At 33.4% G+C, this 18546-nt stretch overlaps 1 protein-coding gene across 7 annotated transcripts in view; it reads right to left on the bottom strand.

Annotated features, from left to right (window-relative positions):
* Positions 1 to 14040: 14040 nt before the first annotated feature.
* The window catches only part of LOC126752523 (uncharacterized), a 227239-nt gene continuing 222733 nt past the window's right edge, over positions 14041 to 18546 (bottom strand). For all 7 annotated transcript variants that reach the window (XM_050463392.1, XM_050463390.1, XM_050463394.1 and 4 more), the window contains 4 exons: positions 18073 to 18487; positions 16843 to 16994; positions 16642 to 16768; positions 14041 to 16575 (listed from right to left, as the gene is read on the bottom strand). In XM_050463392.1, the coding sequence (XP_050319349.1) occupies positions 15471 to 16575; positions 16642 to 16768; positions 16843 to 16994; positions 18073 to 18487 (1799 nt within the window). In that variant the 3' untranslated portion in view covers positions 14041 to 15470. The remainder of the gene's footprint in view (positions 16576 to 16641; positions 16769 to 16842; positions 16995 to 18072; positions 18488 to 18546) is intronic.

Genomic DNA, 18546 nt, shown 5'->3' with positions numbered 1-18546 from the left:
AATGCATGTGAAAACGTATTGGCCCAAAATGAAGTATCTCCATTTACTCGCGAGAACGAAAGCTTTTACTTTTTCACAACCACTGGAGTTTTATCTATACAAACTTTCAAAGCGCTAATTTGAGGGTGTGTTGGGTAACAAATTCACATAAATGTATTGCTATAAAAACTTAAATTTTTTGTGCCTTTCTTATTTCGTTATATTTTTCAAAAGCTTCGCCCTTAGAGACATTTTAATTTCTTATATGCTAAATTCATTTACTTGTTTCGCTTACAAAAATTACTGGGGTGATTTCTGTCGATCTGCTGATCATACAGTTGTCATCAAAATTACTCAAAATGATCGAGACCTGTTTAAATCTACAGTATGAATAAAATCAGAAGTTTTACCAATCTCGGAAGGAAATACCATATATGTACCTTACTAACTAAGATTAGTGATTAAGCCTTATAAGCTACATAGTTCGAAAATAGATGAACTATTTTGAAACAATCTTCCGGAATTTTATGCGTTTTCTCATTGTTGACATCATCTTAAAGGCTTTGTGGGTTTCACCTGTAATTTTCAAACAAAACTTCCAAGTCAGACCTTTAACGACAGTCTTCAATCACACAATGGACCGATATAAAAGATAATTTATGTAGTGGTTGGCTATGCACTTAGATACCACATTATTTGCAAGCACGACTCACTGTCCATTAAAACTAGATTCGCGTCTTTATTAAACCAACTACTTGGGTTTCAAGCGCTCTACAACCTTCGAGAAATGCATAATAAGATAAAAATTGAGCATTTTCTGAAATAATTTAATTAGTAATAATCTTTCAGCAAAAATAAAATCGATTTCGAAACACAGCACATATACTGAGATTCTTGCAGTAAGTTATATATGTAATTTTTTTTGGGTCATTTGCTTAGGTTCGAAATTTAAAGTTTAGGAATAATTTCAAATATAGAGAAAACTACCATGAATGGAATTGCTGTTAGGGGCAAACCAAAAAAGTTCACCATCCTCTATCTTCTTTTTCTTTACTGGCGTAGACACCGCTTACGCGATTACAACCGAGTTAACAACAGCGCGCTAGTCGTTTCTTAATTTGACATAACTATGCCAGCGTAGTTTTTAATGTGCTTAACATGTCAATCGTTTCTAATGCGATATTCACCATGGCCAAGGCGTAAAGTATCTTTCTCTCGAAAACTCGTAACGTCGACTCATCAGATGTTGTCATCGTCCATGCCTCTGCACCATATAGGAGGACGGGAATAATGAGTGACTTATAGAGTTCGATTTTTGTTCGTCGTCGAGAGGGCTTTCAATTGCCTACTGAGTCCAAAGTAGCACCTGTAGGCAAGAGTTATTCTGCGTTGGCGGCTTGGAGAGGTCCTTCCCAATCCTGGCAGAGCTTTTGGTATTGCTCAATTTACACAGCCGTATTAGTTTCGCGGGGATACCAAATTCAGGCAAAGCCGCTCCGTTTTGTCCTGTCAAAAGCAGCTTTGAAATCGACGAAGAGGTGGTGTGCGTCGATTCTCTTTTCACGGGTATTTTCCAATATTTGGTCTGGTCGGTTGTTTATTTTCCAGGCCTGAAGCCGCACTGATAAGGTCAAATCAGTTTGTTGACTGTGGGCTTTAATTTTTCACACAATACGCTCGATAGAACCTTATATGCGATGTTTAGGAGACTTATCCCACGGTAGTTTGCCCAGATTGTGGGGTCTCCCTGTTGTCCAATCCCTTTACAAGTTCAAAATTTCTATATGTCTCTCCAACCTTTGAGAAATTTAGCCTGAAACTTCTAGGATTCTTTGCCATATAAGAGAAAGAACTCAATTTGTGATGGGTACAAGGCGCTTTGTCGATACATGACACCAACTTTAGGAATTTTCCGGCATCAAAAGGAACTTGTTTGTAACTGTTAAGCCAAGTGTGATGCCCAACTTCGGTCTGAATATTTTAGGAGGATAAACTACTACTTAACCAGACTGGAACTTGTCCTGAATGCAAATGGAGCTTACATTACACTAACTTAAAGTGTCCGATCCCGTTGAGACAGCTTATTTCCTGGATCTCTCCTTAGTTAAATTCGAAGATAGCCGACTTACTTTTCCTCCAGATGCAGAATTATAAAACTCCTTCCTTTTTTGTGAAAAAAACATATACTTCATAGCAGCCTGAAAATTCGGAATATTTTCAAATATATATATTTTTCGATACACATAAATATATGGTACTCGTATGAAAACAAGTAAGTTTGTTTGAATGAGTTAGGTATATGGGGACTATGGGAAGTATTGCCCTGAAATCATCCATTTTAAGTAAGCGGATAAACATTTATTAGTCTGAATTTCATTAAGATTTATATACGGTGAAAGACTCACCAAATCGATGCTTTGAGTGCTCAAAAATGCAGTTGTTTCAGCCGATGTATCAATGCTCCCATTGTCGTGAGGAAGCGTGATCCGTCTTCGTCGGTTGGTTTTCTGATTTTTTGAAAGGCAACTGGCAAACAAATGATTGTATAACACTCAAAATTTACTGTTCTGCATTATTCCATTGAAGAGGTTGCAACATATCCAGTTTTTCAAAAAAAAGGTAACCATTTGCTTGGAAGTGCTTCGTGCGCGAACAACTTTTGTTGCATTCGGCTTATCTTATAACACCCAAACTCAACTACGGTGTACTTTCGGGCTCACATGCATAAATCCACGATTCATCACCGGTCACGAAGTCTAAGAACATTTCGAGACGAGTCTTTTTTTAGGCGATTATCAATTTGTATGGGATCCAGCGCCAACAATTTTTTTTACAATCAAATGTTCATGCAATGTTGAATGTCAATCTCACTATAGGCCACATGGCGATGTGGTAATATCAGTTTGCGCACATCATTAATAGTTTCCGGAACAGCAACTGATTTTCGACGATTCGTCTAGGAGTGATCTACGACCTCGCTTGAATGCGCCATACCATTGTAAAAACTGGTTCTTGATGGAGCTTCATTGTCAAAAATAGAGTTAAATTCATCTATGCACTCTTGATTAGTTAATCCACGTCGAAAGAAAAAAATAATCACACGAAAATGTTTCGATAAGAATATTCTAAGTTACTGTAAAGAACACAAATAGCGCTCTTATGTCAAAACGTTCTAAGTATGCACATTTTACGAAAAAAAATCAGCCATTTGCACGAAATATGAGCCTGAGCTCTTCAAAAGTTAGAGTATGATTGGGCGTGATTATAGCATGATCTAGTCCATTTCCACAGCCTAATATCGGAATGTCAAATAATATAACACACAAAATCTCGATAAAGTTATTACTCTGAGGAGCTCGAAATCAACGAAATACTTGTCATTTATATACATAACGGTACTTTAAGTGCTTAAAAATCATTTTTGAGCTCTTATAGCAAACTTTTATTCAAGGTTTCAGTATTTTAACGTATACTCACCAGACGGCGCTAAGTCTGCACTTCACCATACTTACTAAAAATCGAAACTCCATTTAATTTTCTTCACTCTTTTTATTGCATTTTTCTTAAATATCTATTGCATTATATTTGCAGATTTGCTAGGATCGGCTAAATATATATGTGTGTGTGCACACTAAAATTCCCTCCCCCACTCTCTCTCTCTCTCTCACTTTGCAGCCGACGAGAGAGCACTTAAAGTACAGTTTCATAAACATTTAAATAGTTTTTTTGTTTGTTGTTTTTTTGTTTGTTCTTGTTTTCTTTTGCTTAATAAACGGCAATACAAAAGTGCACATCAGTTTACATTTACAATTCATCAGTTTCATTTGTATGTGTGTGTGTTTCATTATATTATTTCATAATATTTATTTTATTTTTAAAATCACATTTATTAAAACTACTTGCAGAGACGACTTATTGGTTGTCCCTTCACTTTCAGTTACTTTTTGTCATCAAATTGCAATTTGCCTTGGACTCAATTTTAGATGTATCAGATCGTTATTGGATTTTGCAAAACGTAGCGGAGTTTAGTTACTCATACAGGGTGCAGCATTATGGTGCATTTTGTCATAGTCTTTATAAAATGTTTATACTTATAATTTCATGTAATTCATACTTTAATTTCAAGCATTTCATGTTTTATGTATGTATGTATATGTATGTTTGTATGTATAAGTGTGTATATGCATGTATGTATGTGTGTGTAAATGTATATATGTAATTTTAAGGCAATTTAATTGTTATTTATGCTCCCAGCTCCTTTATAGTTTATATTCATGTATTCATATTCATTCGTAGGTTTATTTATATATTAGGGTGGGCCAAAAGAACTTCATTTTTTTCCATAGATACCATGAAAATATCGATCGAAATGACGAAAAGACAAGAAAAAGTGCTTTCTTCGTTTGCACCGATGCTATATATTCTTGAAAAATACAAAATATTTCTTACAAGAGCTTAAGGGGGTATTCTGGTCTAGAATTTTGAAAAAATCGATTTTTTTCCATATTTTGAAAGTTTAGACTTTCAAAAATATGACTTTGGAAGGATTTTTAAAAATTCGACTTATTTTCGGAGATACAGCCGATTTTGTGACGTGGCGTCCGTGTTCATTAGAATTGTCTCCTAAACTTTAAACGCGTACTTTTTTTGAGGTGGTTGACATGATATATCAAGTTCTACTGAACCGATTCCTTTGAAATTTGGTATATATCTTCTTTATATAATGCTCTATCGTCGTCTGCCTTGGATTTCCAAAAATTTTGATTTGAAGTATTTTTAAAAAATTCGAAAAGGTCGAAAAAATCGTGTAAAAAAAAATTCCAAGTCGACGCCATTTTGCTCTTTTTTATTATTTTTTTTTTTGTTTGGAAATATTCAACCCCCGATAACGACATCTTTACTAATGAAGAATCTTCTTCTCTTTGTGGTTTAGATCTCTACAAGGGTTGAAATCACGTCAACCAGGACGCACCGTTTTTTTTTGAAGCCCCCACTCCACCGGCCCGTATCTCGACGAATTTTGGTTTTTTTTCTTGCAATTTTTTTTATATTATTAAAATGTCAATAAAAAACATATAAAAAAATGGAAAGTAAAAATGTTTTTCATTTATTTTTTATCTTAGTTTAAAAAATGCCTAAAATTCATGCGTCTAGACCAGAATACCCCCTTAATGCTGATCGTTCAGTTTGTATGGTAGCTATATGCTATAGTGTTTCGAACTGAACTATTTCTTCGGAGTTCGCACCATTGCCTTTGGCAATAATCCATGCCAAATTTCTTGAAGATATCTTGGCAAATGATAAAGTTCTGCAAACAAGTTCTTGATGCCGATCGTTCAATTTGTATGGCCGATACATGCAATAGTGATCTGATCTGAAAATTTTCTTCAGAAATTGAACTATTGGCGTAGAAAATAAGACATACAAAATTTTTTGTGGATATCTCGTCAAATGGAAAATCTTTCAATCAAATGGAAAATCGTTCAGTTTGCATGGGAGTTAGATGCTATAATGGCTCGATATCGGCGTTTCCGACAAATGAACAGCTTCTTGGGAAGAAAAATCCGTTTGCAAAAGTTCAGATCGTTATCTCAAAAGCTGAGGTACTAGTTTGCGTATATACATACGGACGGACGCACAGACAGACGGACTTGACTAAATAGATTCAGCTGCTCGTCATGTTGAATATTTATATTTATGTTTTATAGAGTATCCGACGTTGGAGTGTTTCTGGTGTTACACATTTAATACATTCTATTGAGGGTAAAAAATTAATAATAACAAATCTTAAACTAAATATTAATATTAACAGCTGGCGCATTCTGATTTTGGATTCCTCATATAAATAAAATTTATCCATTTTTTTCGTAATTTTGACAATAATTTCACGGTATGTAGCGAAAAGATAATACAAGTTTTTCTTTGACCCATGCTAAAATATGTATGTATGTAAGTGCATTTACCTGCATAGTATACACTTTAAATGTATATAATATATACATAAGTAACTATAATATATGTATGTATATAGGTATATGGTGCTATATATATTATTTCAAACTGACTTGCTTACTAGAGTGATTCAAAAAAAAAAATTTTTTTTTTTCGTTTCGTACTTGGAAAAATAGGTTCTTAGACACCTCTAAGAAAGCCTCTCCAAACATGAGTTTTTAATTGTAATGGGAAGGTCCTCCTACATACAGTTTTCTATTTTTTCTTATTATCAGATTGAAAAATTTATATCTCGCTTCCAACTACTTGAAAAAATATCTTGTTCCTTGGATTTTGTAGGAAATTGTATGCTCTACAACTTCTTAGAGGTGTCTAGGAACCTATTTTTCCGAGTACGAAACGAAAAAAAAAATTTTTTTTTTTGAATCACTCTATTGCTTACACTACTCATTCATTTCGTTTGTTTTCGAAATCAATTTCGAAAAACCTATTATGTATTTATCCCTATTTCCTGCGCTATCATATAAAACTAAACTACAGCAACACATTTCTTATACATATTGACATAATATGTTTACAAAATTATATTATTGGACCATGCATTGGGCTCTATTGCCTGCTTACTATTATTTAATATTTATTCTGAAGTGATAAAGGGTCTTTCACATATAATTCTGAAAAGGAAGTAAGCATTATTTCGAAGTTTGTGATACTTTTGGCAACGAGTTTTAGTGAAAAAAATTTTCTGATCTTGTTACGAGTACATTTGGAAGAAATATGATGGCAGAAAAATTTTTCGGAACTTCTATAGAGAAATCACGTTCTAAATCCAAATGAACCATTGTACAAGTATATGGACGTCATATTATGGCATAATTTAAATATCCCACGATAAAAAAGCATTAATCGAGTGAAGTTAGACTAAAGTGACGCTTCAATGGTTGGATACCAGCTAATAGTACCGATTGAATAAAAGCTGATGACGATCATACCAAAAAAATTTAACGGATATCTTTATAACTTAATTATAATATGTGAAAATGATGATAGCAACATATTTCATGTATGATAAAAAAGAAGTTTTCTAATAAAACCTGACAAAGATCGGATGGCTTTCAGAACCCTACAAGTTTATGGGATGACCGAGCGTATGCTGAATACCACGAGATCTTCACTAGGTGATATTGAAACTATTTCAATGATGCTATATACTGCAAAAATAACAAAGCAGTACTGTTTCTGTAAAAAAATAGAGTTTCCACTCGATGGCTCAACAAATAAATAACCGAAAACATACAATACCGTTCAAAATCAAAATCCGCTACCGGAGGCTAATGCAATGCGTTCAGAGACTCGCTGCCCTGTGCATAACGGGTCCTTTAAGAACAACTCCAATGGCGGCTCTTGAACTGGTACTAAACCTGCCACCTACGGGTATAGACTTCTTTGCTGAAAACCGCGCAGCAAAATCAGCGAGACGGCTACTGGCTACAGGGGAATATAGAAGCTTCGACATAGCTCGGTGGGTAATGGCGATTCGGTGAGCACCGACAAGATGATCCCACGTTTCAACTGGAAAAGAATGTTCAAAGTAAAGGTAGAAAAAGATGGTTGGCATAAAGGTATGTTAACTGCGCGCAACACTCTTAAACATTTATACGGTTGGCACGAAAATGGAGGATGAAGTTGGTGTGGGGATATACTGTCCAGAGTTAGGCAGTTTTTACGGTTACTGGACCACTGCAGTATATTTCAAGATTAAGCCTTTGATATTACGAAAATCGCGGAGCTGGCCGCTAATGCATCTGCAGGCAATTCCAGAGTCCACATCTGCGTAGACAGCCAAGCAGCAATCAAGGCGGTACCGCATATCGGCCAAAAATGTTTCCAGAAGCAAGGAACTCAACTTCTACTGGGTGCCAGGTCACAAAGGCATCGAGGGCAATGAAATGGTATACGGGGAGAGGAAAAATTTGAAATATCCTCATTACTCAGACTAATGGTGAGGAGCTATATATTTGAAGATTGCTGTATAAAACCACTGATCGCGACACTTAAAACTCACATCAGGGGTTGAGCAGGGATTAATTCTTGGCCCAGAAGTCAGTTACAATAGCATATAAAGGCTCGATATTCCCGACGACGCTAAACTATTTGCCTACGCAGACGACAGGAAGTTAAACAAGTTGATGATCGGAGCAGAATTTGAAAAATTGGATAGTCACTATAATCAGGCACATCTTTGTCGGCCCCCTAAATGTGAACAGCATCAAAACTGTCATACTTCAAAACGAGGAAAACCTGAAGAACCCGAAAGACATAAAAAACGTACTACGGGTAAAAAAACAGACCTGCAGGCAGTTAATATGAGAAATATGGAACGCCAACCCAAAGTAATGCGAAGGCAGTCTTAGGTTGGGTTAGAGCTCTGACGACGCAATTATGATGCGGAAGGTATTTTTCTTAACCTCCCCCCAAAAAAATGTTTAACTTCTTTCAATATTTTTTGGCAGATTACGCGTGAGTCGTGTCGAGCTGTCATATTATTTTTGTTCAGTATTTCTTAGCATTTCATCATGGAAAAACTTACACCTAAACAACGATTCCCAAACGTTCAACTTTATTATAAAAATTTCCGTTCTGTAAAGAATACTTCGCTCAACTTGCAGTCAACCTAAGCGGCCGACTGAACGTACTATTCGCAACACCATCACCTATCTTGAGACCAGCACCGAATAGACCAGCATACAGTGAAAAAAAATATAGAAGCCATAGCTGAGAGTATAAACGAAGACCGTGGAGAGTCGACTCGGCGCTGTTCGCAGTAACTCGGACTGACTGAAATTTATGGACTCTTGAAAAGTTTCAATAAGATCCCACGTTTTTGAGCCAATTTTTGTTCAACGATGAGGCCCATTTCTCGCTCAATGGACATGCAAACAAGCAAAATTGCTGCATTTGGGACGAAGAGCAACCTGAAGAGATTCAAAAGCTGCCATTTCATACGGAAAAGGCAACGGTTTGATTTGGTTTGTGGACCAGTGGAAGCATGGATCTATATTTTTTCAAAAATGATGAAGGTGAAAACGTAACCGTCAATGGTAACCGTTATAGCGACATAGTAATTGACTATTTGATGCTTGAAATTGAAGTTCGAGATCTCGGTGACATTTGGTTTCAACTAGACCGAGCCACTTTCCACACATCACATCAATCAATGGATTTATTGAGAGAACACTTCGTTGAGCAGATAATTTCACGTTTTGGGCCGGTCGATTGGCCGCCAAGATCGTGTGATATCACGTCGTTAGACTTTTTAGTGTATTGTTATGTAAAGTCTAAAGTCTATGAGGACAATCCCGCTTCAATTCATGCCTTGGAGCAAAACAACACGCGTATCATTCGCCAGTTATCAGTCGAAATGCTTGAACGAGTCGACGAAAATTGAACTCAACGTATGAACCATCTGAGTCGTAGCCGCGGCCAACATTTGAAAGAGATATACTCCAAAAAAAATAAATGTCAAAGAATGTTCTTTCGATTGCTAATAAATATTCTCCATTAAATTTTAAGTTCCTGTTTTCTTTAGAAAAGTGGGGAGCCTCGAAATGGATCACCCTTTATATATTTTTAGTGTGCCCTTAATTATAGAATCAAAACTAATATTGAGTTAAAATTTTTTCCTTCAAAAAAGTTATAATTTTACAATAATTTTGCATAATTCTGCGTTCGAATTTGTGTTAAAAGTGTAATTTTAAAACTTTCAATCAAAAACCAGTATTGAATTAAATTTTTTCTAAATAATATTTACAAAAAAACTTGAAATTTGTTTTAAAAAAAATTAATTTTACCTCAAAATTGTTATTTTAATTTTTTTTTTTTAATATTTTTTCATATACAATATTGTAAATGTGTGTGTAAATGAGGATATAAGTTGTTTAATCTTTTTATTGCTAACCGAAGCATTATTAATTTCATGTCAAAATTTCGATTTAACAACTTACCATATTTGTTTATAAATAAGATTGTGTATATGTATGCATGTATATATTTAATTGTTATTGATATGCTACGCTATATAATTCGCTAGTGAGTCTACAATTTGCTTTCTTAAAACTACTTTACTTTTCCCTTTTCATAACTACATACATTATATTTAATATAATATTGTTTATGCATGTGTGGCTCTTAACTGTTATTTTGTATAGCGCTTGCACTCAACAAATTATTGTTATTATTATGTTTTTCATAAAATATTGCAGGACTTAGCCATTGACTTGTTTTTGCTTTTGTTATTTTTTTCAATTCTTTGTACCATCTGCTAATCGACTAAAACTGTTGCAATTGTATTTTCATATTTTTCTGCTCAATGTTGCTACGTTTTAAAATTTTTCATGTATATATGTATGTGTGTATATGCAGTGCCATGCAATAAAACAACATTAATAACACATTTGATTTGCTTAATATTTAATCGCTACTTTTATTTTTATCCAGTTTCTTTACGATCACAAAATATTGTGATTGATTTTATTCATATATAATTCAGTTTTTTTGTTTTCTTTTGATAAAATTAATTACTCATATGCTACAATAATTTATCCGCAGATCCATATTTCACAGCACAAAATTTCATTGACAAAGTATGCTTGCATTCCATTTAAGACTTCTTGAATTTCAATTGATTTCTGTTAATGTATTTGTGTCATGTGTCGTGTATTTGAATGTGTGTTTTTTTTTTTGTTTAAATTAAAAAGTAAATTATGTTTCCAGCCAAATCTTAACAACATAACTCAATAAAAAGCTCAATTAACAAATTTTCTAATTTTTGGAATATTTACTCACAGAATAACGAAGTATTCGATTTTTCTCTGAAGTGTGGAGTTGTAAAACATTTACGCTCAAAATGAACAGTAAAATAATTTTCTCTGTTAGATTTACTGCCCTCAAAATTGCCAATTATGCGATTTTCCCTTCAGAGAACAGTTATTAGTACGCTCACAAAAATCAATTGTCAGAATATGCTCAATTGTCAGATTTTTCTCGCCCAATTCAAGTTTCACACATTAAGCTGATAGCTTGAAAGCATTATAAAGATTGTTTATTACTAGCAGTAATGCGCTTACGATTACTTTTTTCGTTGGAGTCAAAATAAATTAATTTCTAGAATTTTGAATTTTGTCAAAAATTCTGAAAACCTGTTTTAGACCATATATGTACATAATTATAATCGAGCCTGCGCACTAAGCAAGCCCATAAATTTTACTAAAAATTAATAAAAAAATAAAATAAAAATAAAAATTCTTTACAATATAAGTAAAATATAACAAATGTAAAGATTTAGTGCTTAAAAATTTATAATAGCATGGAGTGTCAAAAATTAAAATAACTATAAGGGTATAAATATTTCAGGAAATCTGATTAAAAATAATAAAATACGAAAAAATAGAGAATAATAATAATAATAATAGAGATTATCGAAAATTTTGAAATAAACAAAAAACAATTTAAATAAAAAAAATTAAAAAAGAGTTAAAATAGGCACACAGTAATCATGATAACTTATTTCGCATAATTTACAGCCATTTTTAATTTTTAACTTTACAATTTTGCTAAACGTTTTCTCGCGTAATTTTAGGTTCAGTTCAATACAAGTTTGTTTCAAATATATTTTTTGCGACTTTGCCTAGTTATTAAATTGGCGCACTGCTAAAAGAGCTGAGATTCCAACTGAACTATTGTTTTCATATAAATTAGGTTCTTATAATTACTTTTTTTATTTAACAAAATGTTGTTTGCATTTTAAATTATTTGCATTAAATTTATGGAATATTTAATTAAAATAATTATTTGCATTAAATTTAAAGAATATTTAATTAAAAAATTATTATCATTAAATTTAAGGAATATTTATTTAAGAAAATTTTATTTAATTTAATTGCACATTATTTAATTTATTAGTATTAATATTATGTTTATTTATTAATTTTTTATTATTTTTTAACAAATTAATATTTGTGTGCCTCCAATATTTAATTTTTATTGCGTTAATATTATGATTATTTATTATTTTATTATTTTTTAATAATTTTAATTAATAATTTTCGCATTTAATATTATTCGTTAATATCTAAATTATTTAAAATAATTATTTATATATTTTTTTAATATTTTTATTATTTTCATTAGTTTTAATTTATTTCATATTCAATTGAAATTATTTTCTGTAACTATTTAATATTATATTACTTCAGTACGTGATTTATTAATTTTTATATGATTTTAACATATTATATTTTATTAGAATTTTATTAAAACATTCAATTTATTTATTATTATAAACTGAATAGACTACATTAAGTTTGCCACGAAGTTCTAACACCCAGAAGAAAATGTCGGAGACGCCAATTTTTATAGAACTCATCGCTACATACATAGCTGGCATACAAACTGAGCGATTAAAATCAAGTTCTTGTATGGAAACAATTTTATTTGACAAGAGTTCATTACGCAACTATTGTTGACTATTGTTGTTCCGACATTTTTTTATTTGACATGATATCTTCACGAAACTTGGCATGTATTATTATCCAGGTCAACATTACAATTTTTTTTACAAATTATTCAGAGGGAACCCCTATAGCTAATACAAACTGAACGATCAAACTCAAGTTCTTGAAAAAACCTTTTTATTTGACAAGACATCTTCACAAAAATTTGCATAAAATATTTTCAAAGGCAAAGAAAAATTTTCAAGATCGAACTAGTATAGCATATAACTGTCATACAAATTCACGGATCAAAATCGAATTTTTGTATGGCAAACTTTTTCATTTGTCGAGTTATCTACACGAAATTTGGCATGGATTTTTGCTAAATTCAAGGATAGAATATCTGTAGAAATTTTCAAGATCGAACTAATTTAGCATATCGCTGTAATACAAAACAAAACGCTAAAAATCAAATTTTATGAAAAACTTTTTTTTTTTTGTCAAGAGATTTTCGCGAAATTTAGAATTGGTTATTGTCCAAGGCAAGTATAATATCTCCAAACAAATTTTGCAAATCATATTACTAGAGCATACAGCTGCAGTATAAAATAACCGATCAAAATGTTGTTGTAGCGGCAACAACAACAACCGATCAAAAACAAGTTTTTGATTGAAGGGTATTATAGTTTCGTATAACTGCTTTTACTTGTTATTTTTTTATTTACTATTGGGGTACTCACAACCCGTCGTAAAGCATCGTAAAATCGTAAAATTATAAATTTTTGAACTTGTCTAAAAAAATTGTTGTTGGTTTTCATACAAAAATGAGTTTACACATTTACAATTCTCAATGCTATGTTTTCGAATCGTTATAACTTATAACTTTATGAGACTTGTGAAAACCCTAAATAATTTATAATCAACTTTTATTAAACTTGTTTGTTGCTCATATTTAATTTTTTTATATTTCATTAATTTTTATTTAATTTATTATATGTTATAATTTTTTCCGTTATTAATTCTTACATAATTTATTCAGTTTATCTGTATATATATTTTTTAAATTTTATTTATAATATTTGTAACTCATTCTATATTAAATATTATTATGATTTTATTGTATTTTTATTATTATTTTTATTTGCTCTATTTTAATTTATTTCCTTTTGTTTCATTTTATTGTTAATTATTTTAAATTTATTTGTTAAAAATAATATAATAATATATTAAATACTATTATGATTTTATTTTATTTTACTTTATATTAATTTCATTACTTTTTAGCATTAGTTTAGTTATTTTTAATTTTATTTTGTTTTATTTCTTTTTATTTATTTAATTTAATTTTATTTATTTTATTTTACTTTACTTAATTTTTAATATTTATTATATATATTTTTTTTTTGATAATTAGATGTCGTTACTGCGTTCTCTGACTACTTTTTTCTTAATGTACTTAAAATAAATGAATATATGTATGTAAATATTTCATTAAAATTCTAATTAGCGATATAGTTTTTCATTCAAATATTGTATGTGTGTTTGCACATATGCATGTAGGTGTAAAAATGTTTGTGTATGTGTGTGTAAATGTAGAAATATTTAAAATTACAATCAGTTTTCTTCATCATAATATTAATTAAATTCATTTTATTCAGCAAATTGAAACATTTTATTTCTATATACACATACATAGTCTGTATATATATTTTTTATATTTTCGCTTATAAATAAACTTAGGTCTGTACATACTATGTATACGTATTTACATACATATATGTATGGATGTACCAAGTCACTTCAACACATTTTCGAATATTCAAAATCAATTAGAACACTAATACTGCCATGCGGTCTAAAGTGGCGGCATATTTTATGATACACGCTTTTTTATATTTATATTTTTTAAATATATGTGACCTGGTCTACGGAAAGGGGGCTTAGGTGTCAAAAAATCAATTTTCACGAGAAACTGACGAAACGAGTTGTTTATTTTTAACAGCTGTTTCCCAGAAAACTAGTTTTCGCACGTTAGCTCCCTTTTCGTAGACCAGGTCACATATAAAGAATTGAAACCTAACTTTTATTAATCGTTCTAAACATAATGGTGCACAGTGAGAGTCGAAGAAAACGTAATAACCGTAGTTAAAATCCGCTTTTTGTTAGATGTTCAATTACAAAATGTTTTCAAAAACACATTTTAAGGTTAGAAATGAATTTTGTTTACAAATCTACGGTTTAATTTATTTATTACATTATTTAACGCGCATCATAATTAATATTAACTAATTATTTATACGAACACATGCATAAGTCATGAGTTTTAATAAGAAATTCAATTTTTTTCTATTCTCTAAAGGCAGCCGGCAAACTCAAATTAACGAAATTGTTTATTTTTATAAATACATATAAATATTTATGTAGTTAGAAATAATAAATTTTATTTCTTTTTTTTTTTTTGCTTTAATTTTACATTAACATTTTTTCTATGCACTATTTTATTCTACATATATAGTATATACAAATACAAATAAGTTGTTGCGTACGAAATTATTATTATTTTTGCCCTTCAAAATAGGATTTACCAACATTTTGCTTCTACAGTTTTATACAAGTAAATAAAAATGTATTGAATTTCTATAAAAATCGCTTGGCGATACCTAAAATACATTGCATAATTGAATATTGTATACACGAGTATGTATGTATATGTACTTGTAGGCGTCCAGTGTTGCACGTTAAATGAAATAATTTAAGTACGCTTTTGTAGACATTACATTTTAGGACAACAGAAATTATGAAATAATCCGGAGCTTTTATGGAATGACTTAACCGAGACGCGAGCGCGCATGCATTTTGCGCGTGACTTCGCAAAGTTAAACGATAAGTGCAGTTTGATATTAGTTTGCGCGTTCATCCATACATTAGCATTAACTTGCGCAAATTGCTTGGCTAAAAAAATGCGTTTTAGTGCCATGTGTCCGAAGAACTACGCACTGTACTGCGTTACTGCTAATATTGTAGGCTTGCTCAGTGCTCTCCATCAGCTTAACGCAATGATTCGATATCCTTGCGGTTTGCCGCGCCTGTAGCAGTGGATGTGGCATTTTGCGCTTCCTCCGCATTAGAGTCGTCCTCATCGTCGCGCGCCGAACTGATCAACTCGTTGCGCTCATCGTCGATTTGTATTTTGTGATGGGAGGCCTTGCGCGCATGTGCATGTTTCAAGTGCAAAACGGCTGCCGCGCCGCCACCGCTGCCATGTGCTGGCGTGGACGCATTGCTGCTGCAGGCCGTGCTGCTGCCCAGGTCATTGCGTTCGCTGCCGGTGCAGAGCGTGTAATTTAAGTCTTTGGAATTGGTGCGCCGATGGCGTAGTATATTTAAGGCCGCCTCGGCGACATTGTGTGCCGCGCCCACAACAACGGCGCCGGCTCCGCCACCCACAGCCGCGCCACCAATACACGCTGGTGTTGTTGCATTGGAATTATTGCTTGCTGTTGTGGCCGCTGTGCGTGTATTCAAGTCCTTAGAATTATTGCGTGAGTGTCCGCGTGAACTGACCGCCGTTGCTGCCAACGCTGCTGCTGCCGCCGCCTCTGTTTCATTTGAGTTCTTCACACGATTCTCCTCTCTATTCATTACGTTCTTCAGCACATTCACATTCTTGTTCTTGTTATTGTGATGATTGCGAAAGAAGTCGGCATCGAAACGTATATTATTGGGCATATAAATCTGATCGTAGGAATGATTGCGCGCATGCTTTTTCACGAAATGTCCACAGCCGGTTGTCAACTCATCGTCGTCCTCCTCATCCTCTTGCGGTTTGAGCTGATTTTGTATATAACGTATATTGAGCGCACCGGCGTCATCGCGTGAATTTGTGCGTGAATGTGTGAGTTTGTGTCGGAAATCGCTGTTTAAATCACTAGAATTGTTGCGGGAATGTGTTTGAAACCGTTTTAAGCTCTTGATTTTAATTGGCTCATGCATGCCGCCGTCCGTTGAAGTCGTGCCAGGCGCTATATTTTGGTCTTTCGAGAAGCTACGTATCATCTTGACGTCACACGATGCGCTACGGAAATGTTTCTTCGATTTCGTTTGCGGCGTCGACAGACCCGACGAGTTGATAGCATTATTACACTTGTCATAGCTGCAAGGAAGAGTGACGAAATATACTTTATGTAGAAAAAAACTGTATATTAAAAGTAATACTAACCCATATTCTAACTGTATGGTGCGTGAATCATTTCTCGAATGTCGCAATGCGTCCGAAGTCAGTATTATCTCACCATTACTGCCGTATTGTGGATTCGTGTCGTTAGTCGTCAGTTTTTCCTCAAAGACTGCATGGAAAACAAAACAAAAATATAAAATTATTTATTTACATTGTACGAGTAATATTTCCCGAAATACTTACGTTTATCCAAACTTATAATGGAACCGATGATCGGATCGTTTGCGTTAATAGGCTTCAATTTCTCTAATTGCTTTCTCCTTCTTACCAACCACCAGTCAGCAATAAATATGGCGAGCGCCACGATTTTCACAGTGGCGCAGAGCCCCACATATCTACATAAAATATAATAGAATAGTTTGTTTAGTAAAATAAAATTGATTTTCTGTATAATATTCCGACTAAGTCAGTACCATACATACATATTTATTATGCCAAGCATATAAACCACTTATACAATAACATATGAGTGTCACAAAAATCTCAAAACTAGTCAAGGACTGCAAAACCTCGTTAACAATAACATCAAGCTTTTTCCATATTAAACTTGTATGGGTGTCTGGCCACAGCGGAATCGCCAAAAACTTCAAAACCGATGAGCTTACTAGTAATGCCACCCTTACCCCAATTTCATCCGATTGGAAGCGAGTCGGCTTCCCGATGTCATGTGACCTTCAGTGAGCTCGGCAGGCGCTGGTCAACAACCAGAAGTTATGCGACTGCGAGTTCCTTCTCGCACAGAGTGGACTTTATGAGGTTGTCCGAACTATATACATAGTCAAACTCACCGCAATTGTAAGTGTAGTGATTGGAAAATGTCTAATAGGTACGGAAGTGCTGCGACTAAATATTTTGTACGACGATATTTGCCAAAGATTACCGTCTACCCAAAACCCGCCTTTTGCCAGACTGAGATCGAAAGATCTGGCTAGACACACCTTCGGCGAACCTAGCGAAGTAGTTTGGATTTATATTAACCGTCTAAACAAATTAGTGGTAAGCTCAAAACGCTTCGTCGATCTATGAAGATCTGGTAATCCATAAAGAACGAGTTTCTAACCAAGTGAGATCCATCAATTAATATGAACCCTACGACCTAACCCTAACCTTTGTGTATCGCAAGCTAGTTTTTATCTATCTTTAACTAAATGTCTGTCCTTAAGTAAAAAGAAAGCAGCTAATTGAAATTTAGGACTGTGATGGCGATCACAGGATCTCATAGACGGTTCGTTTCATGTACTTCGTGCAGTAGCGAAAATTTCGATTTGAGGTCATTACAACTTACGACTTTAAATCTGAGACTAACCATTCAACTGATATGAAAATGAGCAACGAAGTTCAAGGTGATTTATTCAAAATTGAGTTAACTACCATCCCATCAGCACAGAGCTTGAAGGCTTCGTTCATACTTACTTGTATCTAAATTTCTCAATGTCATAGATCAAACAGCGGCCACCCTTTTCGCCACATGTCGATTTCCACAGCAAACACGTCGAATCGATTAAGTTACCAAAAAGTATGGGCGCCGGTATGTAGCCGAACAAACGGAATATAACGAATTGCATGCCGAGCGCAAACGAACGCTCCTCCTCCGACACTGAACGCAAGACAATCATCAGCAATGGCATTTGCGTCGAAGCCACAATAAATGTCATGAAGAAGAGCAATATGAGGAAGGGATAGATGGTGCGACAGGGTGTGGCACATGGACCGGCAGTGGCAACAGGAACCACAGTAACTTCGGCGAAATCTTCGTTGGCGTTTAACGCTTGAGCTTGACTGCCGCCAGCACCCATATAAATGCTGCTCGATATATTTGAGTGAACACCTGTAGATGGTGGAAATAATATAGCATAAAACCATTGAAATTTAAAGAGACTACAAATA

Source organism: Bactrocera neohumeralis, chromosome 3 (genome assembly GCF_024586455.1).
Source record: "Bactrocera neohumeralis isolate Rockhampton chromosome 3, APGP_CSIRO_Bneo_wtdbg2-racon-allhic-juicebox.fasta_v2, whole genome shotgun sequence".
In the NCBI taxonomy this organism is placed as follows: Eukaryota; Metazoa; Arthropoda; class Insecta; order Diptera; family Tephritidae; genus Bactrocera; species Bactrocera neohumeralis.
Note: the sequence above shows the minus strand (reverse complement) of the source record. Positions and strands in the feature narration are given on the sequence as shown.